At 42.7% G+C, this 10,918-nt stretch overlaps 1 protein-coding gene across 3 annotated transcripts in view; it reads right to left on the bottom strand.

Moving 5' to 3' along the window:
* Window positions 1-1,207: 1,207 nt before the first annotated feature.
* The window catches only part of PIGQ (phosphatidylinositol glycan anchor biosynthesis class Q), a 33,037-nt gene continuing 23,326 nt past the window's right edge, over window positions 1,208-10,918 (bottom strand). For all 3 annotated transcript variants that reach the window (XM_060786218.2, XM_060786217.2, XM_060786219.2), the window contains exons 7-11: window positions 9,663-9,774; window positions 6,499-6,579; window positions 5,176-5,290; window positions 4,319-4,380; window positions 1,208-2,773 (exon numbers count right to left, since the gene is read on the bottom strand). In XM_060786218.2, the coding sequence (XP_060642201.1) occupies window positions 2,609-2,773; window positions 4,319-4,380; window positions 5,176-5,290; window positions 6,499-6,579; window positions 9,663-9,774 (535 nt within the window). In that variant the 3' untranslated portion in view covers window positions 1,208-2,608. The remainder of the gene's footprint in view (window positions 2,774-4,318; window positions 4,381-5,175; window positions 5,291-6,498; window positions 6,580-9,662; window positions 9,775-10,918) is intronic.

Genomic DNA, 10,918 nt, shown 5'->3' with positions numbered 1-10,918 from the left:
CTTCATTGCTGGCATTCCGGAGGAAGGTCAAGACTTGGCTTTACGAACAAGCGTTTGGCTAAATAGTGCAACGAAATACAGTAAGATGGTACAACTGAACATAGGAATTGGTATAAAGGATTCTGATTGCGGATTCTGATTCTGATTTGTTTGCTGAGGCGCACGTTTATGATAATGATTGTTTTTGAATTGATATGTTTGTATAATGTGTTTTAATTGCCTTTTGATGTTGTTGTGTTGATCTTTACTGTGTAAACCGCCTTGAGTCGCCATTCGGCTGAGAAAGGCGGTATAGAAGTAAAGCAAATAAATAAATAATAAATAAATGGAATGCTGTGAATAATATCCACATGCATGTACCAGCTGCCACACACGTTTAGACAAACAGAAAGCTCCTGAGATCAGCTGGTTTGTAACCCTGACTCACCAGATGGCTTCAGTGGTTTGAATCTGATCCAGGGCTAAAGCAACAGACGCAGTTTCGGGAAGGAGAGGAAAGTACAAATTCATATTCTTTTCTCATTTAGCGGACCGTACTGGACAATCTGATCCCTCTGTTTTTCCAACTGCAAGGGAGATTAAATCATTTTTGACACTGCAATGGATTTTCAAAGTAATTCATACATACGCTGGCCTGGGAGCAATGGAAAGTTGTTTGCTATAGTGCAAACAGGGGAAACTTCAAAGAGTTGCACAGCACCAATAATATGAAACCAGTGCCCAGCTTCCCACACAATGGGAGTTCTCAAAATTAGACCCTCCTGTCTTTTCCAAAAGGTTGTCTTTGGTCTCCACTGCAGAAAAGCAGCAGATTTGCCTAATAATCCTATCTGATGGAAATCAAGTGCTGCCCTAAAGGAAGGTTTTCTTTTGAGAAGCAGCCATGATATGGGCACGAGAACCCCTTGCATACTGTATTGCTCAAAAAAAGGATGTATGCATGACATACACATGGGTGACATTTTAGGCTGTTGGTTGAATTACATTCAAGGAAAACACTCTTTTTCTGAAGTAGAACATATTTCCCATTGATGCCATCACATGCTGATTGAGCCAACAAGCAATGGCAACCCTTTCCAGACAATATTGCCAACCCTGTGATAGCTTCCTCTGGGTTGTCTTAAGTTGGGAATGACTTGAAGGTTTAATATAGTTTTTGCAATGGCAGATTAACACAGATACACCACTAGAATGATCACAAGAGGTGTTCACATACATTATTTTTATTGGAAAAGATATCCTAACAGAAAGGAAAAGGAAACCCCAGCCCTATTCAGGGCAAAATTGGAGAAAACCCTTCTGCTTTCTCCAGGGTTTGGCCATCTATATAAGGCAGGGACTGTCAGTGTACAGGCTGGGAAGACTGAGTGGCGAGCCTTCCTTTTTGCATTGGGGAGGGCTGGCATTAGCAAATCAAAGGCCGTTGTGCTCAGCATGAAAATGAGAGGACCTCCCTTTCTGCACAGAGGAGACTGCAATGGCCAGTAAGGGCTTTATCTGTGTTTGCAAGGAGGAAAAGAAGAATTCTTTCAAGGAAGAATGTTCCTTTACTGCACAAACAGCAGGACGTCAAGGTCTGCAGGGCAACAAGGATTTTTTTTAGTTGGGAAGATGTTGCTTTGTTCCCCTCAGCCTGTTACTGGAGCAGCACCAACATGCTGCCTCCCCAGGTCAACAAATCCCCAACAATGATAAACAGGCACATAAAAAAGGGAAGAGGACTTCTAAACATTTTCTCCAGAAGTGAAATGTAGTTTAAAATACGAGTGTATATTCTGGTCCACCTGGTATAAGTATATGCCCAGACATGGCTGCTTTTTTCCTTCTATGTTTAAAATAGTGTTCCTCTGTACAGCATTGTGAATTGGATCCAGAAAAAAGACGCCATAAGAAATAGGCAACAAAAAAAACCTCTCTAAACTGACTTAGTGGTTTCATTTCACATTGACATGTTATTAGTTCTAAATTGAAAAAATGCTACGTTGAACTGCTCTTCTTTCTTATGGTGTAGCAACTTATCCCTATTCTATGTTATTTCTGCCTGTGGCACCAAACGTTCTGTACAATTTTCTAAAGGCACCAGCTGTTTCCATAAGGTGGACCATTTTAACCAATGATTTTTTTCTCAGTCAACCAACTTTAACTCAATCACCCCTTTGGCTTTTGAGATTCCTTGTGGATTTCTTGCTCCAAAAAGTAGAATATCATGCTAAATCTATACTATATAGGGTTATTATTTGCAAAACCTGGAAAAGTTACATTTTCTGGACCACAGTTCTCAGAGCTCTCCAGTTGGCATGGCTAGTGTCAGTTTTCCACATTCAAATGGTTCACACTCCTATCGGTTTTCTATCAGACACTGTGAAGAATCACGTCAGGTTATGGCCATTGTTGCTTTCTAGGGATGCAGCTCTAATTCAGGATGAAATAACATTTCATTACAAAAAAAATGGTGAGAGGCAATTTCCCCGACCGCCTGGAAAAAGGCCCAGAAAGCTCTGGTATAATACAAAGATCTTTGCAAAAGAGTTGTGTGTTTGGCTACCGTTTTGCAACGGCTGGTTTCAAGGTGGCAATGACTTGGACAATGGCCCTTCCTCTGCAATGTTCACTCTTTGGAGCCCGCCTGTTTTTCTCCTTTATGCTTCCAAGGGTAGATTAACTCTCCAACAAAAAGCTTCCTGCACAGAGAGACCCAGGAGTCCTTTGGGTAGCAGCTGTATGTTGGGAGCCTGTACGTTTGCACCACACGGCTGTATGGGAGAGGATTGATCTGGTGGCAAAGAGGAGAGAGAGGCATTAACATAGTATTGTGCAGAATAGAGCAGGCATGGGCCAACTTCCGCCCTCCCTCCAGGTGTTTTGTACTTCAATTCCCACAATTCCCAACAGCCGGTAGGCTGTTAGGAATTGTGGGAATTGGAGTCCAAAACACCTGGAGGAAGGGCCAAAGTTGGCCCATGCACTGGATGGAACATTTCCGATATCTCCATTAATATGCACTTAAATAAAAGCACTAACAGCTTGAGCATTTGGCAAATGGCAGAAGCTCTGGCCCAATGTGTGGAAGACAATTAGCACAATGAGACTGGAACACATGCTACCCGAAAGTGCAGCTTCTGTCACAGTTAGCTAAAGGGAGGTGAGGACAAGAAGGGATTTTTAAGCATCTCAGCCATTGGAGATTTGTCATGCCAAGACATAATTTTATATATTTCTACAAAAAAAAAAAGCCTGGTAAAAGTGGGTAATTGTGGGTCTGACCTTATACAATAAGGTCTGACCTTATACAATATATATCAGAAGTGTTCTGGCCCTGATCCAGCAAACCACTTCCATTTGAGCTGAGCTCAGAGAGGACCAGGCTCTCTTCAGGGCTGGACAGCATCCAAAAACACCCAGCTGACACTTCATTATCAAGCCACATATGTTGGGGATAAGAGCTATACAATTTCACAAAACACTGGAGGGGATGGGGAGAAGAAGTGTGTGCAATTCACAACGTGCCAATTGAAAGCTTCCTCCCAAGTCATCCTCCCCGCCGAAAATCCTTTTTGTCAGCCTTCAGACTTTAAAGTAATTATTGCAATGTTGATACGTCTGTACTCAGTATATCTCCAAACCTTGGCTTTCAGCATGCTTCCAGAGCACCTGGAGCCACCTCCACATTTGCCTTTTTTAAAAGGAATGCACAAGTATGTATAAGTATAAAACTACACTGGATGTACAGTATTACAGACTTAGTGTTTTTGCTGAGCAAATCGAAGTAGTGATTTCCCCCTCTGTGAATTATCCTCACATTCTTCCAATGGACCTCCCAAGGAAAAAAAAATCATGTGTAGCAGATTATTTATTGAACATGATGGGTCTTCTGTACAGTACAGAAGGATATTGTTATTATAGTGTCACCTTTTCACAAGAGAAACTGGGGAATATTGTTTTAATTACAACTCCTCTTAATGGAGGATGGTTGCTCTTGGCCATGCAGATGTGGCTAAACACAAGCTCACATCAGTAAAGCCAGTGGAGAGGGTTAACGGAATTTTTAGCCTAGCGACATCCAGTATTGGATCTGGGATGTTCTATGTGTAAAGCACAATAGCTACCACTGAGCTGTGAATGCCATTGGGAGTTGAAATCTCATTGATCCACATCCCTGTAGTGCCTCTTTTAAGCATAATTTTTATTCTTTTGTAGCTGCAGACACCACTCCTGTGGGTTTTTATTCTGCCATATTGCATGCAAGAGCCAGTATGGAAACTGACAGGCACAAAACACAAAAGCAGAGGCATTCTCTCTGGGCAGTGAAGCCCTTTACCTGCATTAAAAGCCGAAGAGGTTTCCCAGACTCCTGCTCAAGAACCCGGAATTTGACACCAGCTGAAAAGACACAAGCAAAGGCTGGTGAGGGAAGGTAATGGGCTTTAGCCACCTTCAGTCCCTATATTGGGTTGGGGGAAAGGTGGAGTAAAAATAGAGCTAATAAAATAATTAAAAAGATCAACTGACTACGACAGTGCACAAATACAGATTTCTGCAGACTTTCAGATGTTAGGTTGCAATTCCGACATTTTAATCAACATTATCCAGCAGCAGGGAGAAGCACCCAACTCCTATGTCAGGGTTATATTGATGTTATGTTAACAATTATGCATTATATATAGTTGCATAAAGCTACGTTTAGTCAGAGTATGGAAAAGTTCTTTTTCAAAACCATTGGGATTTACAATCTGGAAGCTGTGTGTCAAAAACGTATTTCTTGGTGTTATGGTTGAAGTTTGGATACAGAATGAATGTGCTCTGGATATTTCTAAAATCTTTGGATTCAGAATGAATGTGTTCTGGATATTTCTAAAATCCACATTCTGAATTTCCTTTTCCCAATAATTGTGTTACTGGGTTCTAGAGCAGGCATGGGCAAACTTCGGTCCTCTAGGTGTTTTGGACTTCAAATTCCTAACAGCCTACTGGCTGTTAGGAATTGTGGGAGTTGAAGTCCAAAACATCCGGAGGGCTGAAGTTTGCCCATGCCTGTTCTAGAGGATAATGGTGTGGGAAATAATTTTCTATTTAGCTTCTCAAATTAAAGCAAACATAGGAAAGGGTTGTGTGAGCATTGGTGTAGATGTAGAAAACAACCAGCAAGGTGGGAAATGAGAGAGCTGTCAAACTTACAGGCGAGTCTGTAGGATCGGCAAAGCCGAAGAAGGACAGAGTACAAGGGCAGCGAATTGATGAAGTCCACTAGCAAATGGATCAGGCCTTGTACAACCACCACCAGTAGACGCAGCTGGAAGAATATTTTTCCTGGTTAGATTTGTACCAGCAGCATATTTATTTATTACTTATTTACTGTATTTGTATACTGCTTTTCTCAGCCTGTCGGCAACTCAAGGCGGTTTACAACAAGTCAGTACACATAATATCAAAATACAAATTAACACATTAAAAATAATATAAAACCATAACAGAAACAATAAAATCAACATCATTGGCATCTCCTTGTTAAAACATTGTCCAGTTCCATGGTCTAGTCATTCCATTTCCATGCCAGTTACTCTGCATTTGTAAACACTTGCTCAAACAACCATATCTTAACTTTTCTCCGAAACGTTAAGAGGGAGGGAGGGAGCCAATCTGATATCCCTAGGGAGGGCGTTCCATAGCTGAGGGGCCACCACTGAGAAGGCCCTGTCTCTCGTTCCCATCAAACATACTTGTGATGAAGGTGGGATCAAGGACAGGGCCTCCCCATATGATCTTAAGGTCCTAGATGGTTCATAAGGGGAGATGCATTCGGATAGGTAAATTGGGCCAGAACCGTTTAGGGCTTTATAGGCTAAAGCCAGTGCTTTGAATTGTGCCCGGTAGCAGACTGGCAGCCAGTGGAGCTGGTGCAGCAGAGAAGTTGTATGCTCCCTGAGTGCTACTCCTGTTAACAATCTGGCTGCCATCAGTTGGACTATTTGAAGCTTCCGGACAGTCTTCAAAGGCAACCCCATGTAGAGCGTGTTGCAGTAGTCTATACGGGATGTAACCAGAGCATGGACTATCATAGCCAAGTCAGACTTCCTAAGCCACTGTAACTGACCCCTTACAGATACAGAACCAGCAATCCTATGATGTACACATCAATTCTGTACACAGTAAGGTCCCTATTGCCCTGGGATCTTCACTTGCATCCAGCATACCACTCACAAACATTTATGGTATCATCCAGGCAAGTGCTTTCACAATCATTGAACAAAGTGTATGTATGGGCCTAGAGAATCTGTCTGCACAGCCCCACTAAAGGGAAAGGAAAAAAATCCTGTATGAATATAAATGAGGCCAAGGAAAAAGTCTGAAAAAGACTAGAGTGGTTAACTGTATCCCCTGGAAGTTATTAGTTTTTTCTAAGGCAAAATAAAAGGGCAGTGGGACACAAAATTTACCCCTACTGCCTTCATTGTATCCTACTTTACCACCTCCACATAGTCCCAAGAAAGGCAAACTTACCAAAGTAAAGACTAAATAATACAGTGCAGTTGTTGGCAGGAGAAACAGCAATATGGTGAATAACAGCGTGCCAATATATAACTGGGGAAGGAAAAAAACCCATTAAATAACCCAGGATTAGCACAGATAAACTATATGAACAAATCTAAGTAAAGGTAAAGGTTTCCCCTTGACATTAAGTCTAGTTGAGTCCAAGTCTGGGGAAGGTGCCTGTCTCCATTTCTAAGCCAAAGAGCTTAGACACCTCCAAGAAAATGTGGCCAGCATGACTGCATGGAGCGGCGTTACCTTCCCACCAAAGTGGTACCTATTGATCTACTCACATTTGCATGTTTTCAAACTGCTAGATTGGAAGGAGCTGGGGCTAACAGCTGGAGCTCACCCTGCTTCCTGGAGTTGAACCGCCAAGCTTTTGGTCAGGAAGTTCAGCAGCTTAGCAGTTTAACCCACTGCGCCACCAGGGGCTCCTGAACAAATCTAAAGCATGGTGGAAATACAAAGCTGTAAGAGTGAGAAATTCTTCTTTTCAACCTCTTAGAAAGACAGCACTATGGTTTTTGTTTTTTTAAAAAAATTCTGTGTACATTCTCTTTATCATTTCTATAATTATGGGTTTACGAAGGCTCTCTCGACAGCACAGTATATTGAGCGAACCAGAAGAGATGTATTTTTAATGCTCCAAGTCTCAAAAAATAGGAGACAATATCAAGGATGGGAATCCTTTAGCCCTCCAGCTGTTTTGTACACCAGCCCTATCCAACACAGCCAGTGGAGAGAAATCAAAACATCTGGAAGGCCAAAGGCCACAGTCTTGCTTTCATGAACATCTGGTTTACTTGGGAACCCTGCAAAACATATAAATAAATGACCTTCTACATACTGGAAGTACAAAGACTATGCATGGTATGTGTTGATGGCTGAGATAAAATCCCCACCAGGATCTCTGCAGGCTTAGTCAGAGCTTGGTGTCATTTGAAGATGACAGCTCTCACAATCTCTCACTAGTCAGGTTGGCTGGGGGACTATGGGAGCACAGGCTAATGTAATTTGATCAAGTTTTGGGTTAAAAAAATTGTTTCTGAATGCCACCCATTTCCACAAATCTGTTAGAAACAACAGTTTGTAGTGAACTCTGCAAACAATGCTGTACCCCACAGAAAGGAACATCTTTTGAAGTCCATGCAGATGATGATCCATTATCAGTAAATGTTAAATGTTTACACCTATTTTATATACCTAGATATCTGGGGGATGACCTCAAAATTTCTGGGGTGGAAAGGGGTCAGGAGTGGAAAAGGCATAAGAAGCCGTGATCTGGGGGCCACGGTTGGAGCAATAAGTTAAACCCTTGTGCTGCTGAACTGCTGAACAGAAGGTTGGAAGTTCGAAGCTGTGGGTTGGGGTGAGCTCCCACTGACATCTCTAGTTCCTGCCAACCTAGAAGTTCAAAAACATGCACATGTGGGTAGATAAATAGGTACCACTTCAGCAGGAAGGTAATAAAGGGTGTCCATGCAGCTATGGCAGTGAAGCACGACCAGGAGGTGTCTACGGACAACAGGCTCCTCCTTGGAAATAGAGAAAGAGCACCTTTTCATGGACAGAGTTGAGCACCGCCTCAAGAAGCCAGAGATGAAAAGGAAGCCTTTACCATTGTTCTGTGTATTCATTTGTCATTGTGATTTCACTATATTAAAGACACTGAACATTTGCCTATCAGTGTTTGCTCTAATCTGTTCTGAGTCCCTTCGGAGAGATAGAGCAGGATATAAATAAAGTGTTGCTATTGTTGTTATTATTATTTGAAACACAACAATATTAGTACACAGCAAACAAGATCACTATGCTGGTTGTTGTACTGGATCACACGTCGGACATTTCCCAAGTGTCTATGACTATGTAATGTATCGGCAAATAATGCGCGCAGATCCCAGTAAGGTGGCTTTTTGCAGCTGATGGTAATTTTGTCAGCGTCGATTGTGTTTAAGTGCAGGCCAAGGTCATTAGGCACTGCACCCAGTGTGCTGATCACCACTGGGACCACCTTGAGTGCTTGTGCCAGTCTTTGCAGTTCCATCTTTAAATCCTCGTATTGTATAAGCTTTTGTAGTAGTAGTTGTTGTTATTATACAACAAGGGACAATGCTGCTTTGGCAAAAAAAGATTAACAGCAGCGAGTTCCTTTTGGACATCGGCAAGCTTAGAAATGCATGGGCACCCTCACAGAAAAGTCAGCAGTTACGTCTGCTTAAAGAAGTTACAAAAGTAAGTTAAGAAAAATAAAAACTGATTCTCAAGGTAAAAAAAAATCCAAACTCTGGCTAGCCACCAGCCAAGGAATAAAACAGAGTGGAAGGATTGTTTAAAAAGCTCAAGTTTCCAACTCTTTCCCATCTCCCCCCCCCCCCCCCCCCGAAATGTGACCTGGACAGTGGGGGAGAGTGGGGGCGAAGGACAGCTACAATGCTGCCTCTGCCGTTCCCTTGACATTTCAGAAAAAAGGCAAGAAGGAGATATAGATATAGATATAGATATATATATTCCTTCCACATCTCGATGGGAACGTGTGGGCCTTCGATGTGAATTAAGTCGGCCTTTTAATCGAAACACAAAGCAGCAGGTAACTATGGCAACCCTGTTGGGTATGGCTGTAATTATTTGGTGTCTTTTGCTCCAATTGCTTTCCCTGCCACTGCCGCCCCATTATCACACCCTGTGCTCTGACTCATGTGGCATCAGGCACCTGCCAGAGGGCTTCGCAGGATGATGCCCCCTTCAGAGATAACTGCTTGAAAGCGGGTAAGAAAATTGGCCTGCAAAGAAGGGTGACATTCAGGGCCCGCTAAAAAACAGGAAGGCTCTCTCTGTGTCATATTATTATAAGCCAGGAGTAAAAACGGAGCCGTGTACTGGTAGTATGCGCCGGCATCTATAGCGATCAGCATGCGTGGTGCTTTCCTCCACGAGCACATCTAGTTCATGAACAAAACAAGGCTTTAATCGCAGCTGTTCCTGCCAACGCAATGACATATCGTGACACTAATGGGGGAAAACAGCATGCTATTGGAAATAATGTCAAATTAAGGTCTTTGTTAGTGCACCTGCCTGTGTTCATTCCCCTTATAACTTGAATTTCTTCCCTCTTCCTTCCCAAAAGCCTCTACCTGGTCCAAGTCATAGGAACAGGAATCCACTCGCTGCCGCAAGACGTTCCACTTTTTCCCACGGAACAAGCGCCACAGGGATGACAAGCCATAGATCTTGAGGCAGTAGAGTCTAGATGCAGAGGAGGAGACACCATCAGGCTGAAGGGACAACACCCAAAGTTGGATCTGCACTGCCATACAATCCAGTTTTCCCAATGCAGATTAACTCCTCTGAACTAGATTATATGAGTCTGCACTGCCATATAATTCAGTTCAGTGCAGTTCATCTGCATTCCAAAAGCCAGCCCAAGTTGCAGTCCCAAAGAACTATTCTATAGTCACAGGTGGGAAATGCGTTGATCGTCTGTGACTCCGTTTATCTCTTACCATTGGCAAGGATTGTTAGGGATGATGTACGCTGCAGTCTAACAACATCCGGAAGGCATATACTCTGGACTCCTGATGCATGTACTCCTGCTGAAGAAGCATTAAAAGAAGAGACCTCTCCTACTCTTCCTTATATTTACAGTATGTATCAAAGAGGCCTTTGCAGGGATTTAACCTGGACTTCCTCTGGAAGGGGAACTTAAATTTCAAAGGGAAAAAAAAACTGGCAAAATGTTGTTTCTCTTGTTTTGTCCTCCGAAATATAGGTTGCAGTATTCCTTGGCAGTCTTCCCTCCAAGAAACAGGATTGACCCTTCTTAACTTCCAATATCAGATGGGATCTGGTGCCTTTGCGGTTGTTCTAAGAAGGAAAATCTGCCCTTGTATTCACAGACAGGATATCTGTTGTGAAACTTTGCTTTGCTTCTGTGGCTTCCTTTTATTATCCTTGTTCATTCCATACTAAAGATTAAGCAACTAAGATTTTGTTGGGAACGGCTGTTATAAATTGGGATGCATCGCAATGGGCACACAGGCACTTAGTCCCCATTTTTCTATTTGTGACATAAAAAGAGCATGGTGCCCCCTAGTGGTTCAGGGAAGTACCACATGGCAATGCTTTGCTTGGTAGGTGACAAAAGACATTGATCCAAGACTCAAGAGAGAGAGCTCCAACTTGTAAGCATAAAACAGGGATAGGGGTCCTGAAGGCCTCCACATCTTTCTAAAATATATCACCTAGTATTCTTTTTTTTTTAAATTAAATTTTCCACATTTACAATAAAAGAAAGGGGTCGAGTCGAGAGGAGTGGGGGTGGGGGGGGTACATAGACCTTGGAGTGTGGGTGGGGAAGAAAGGAGGGGGGAGAGCAGGGTGGGGACAGGGA

Source organism: Anolis sagrei, chromosome X (assembly GCF_037176765.1).
Source record: "Anolis sagrei isolate rAnoSag1 chromosome X, rAnoSag1.mat, whole genome shotgun sequence".
Classification (NCBI taxonomy): domain Eukaryota; kingdom Metazoa; phylum Chordata; class Lepidosauria; order Squamata; family Dactyloidae; genus Anolis; species Anolis sagrei.
Note: the sequence above shows the minus strand (reverse complement) of the source record. Positions and strands in the feature narration are given on the sequence as shown.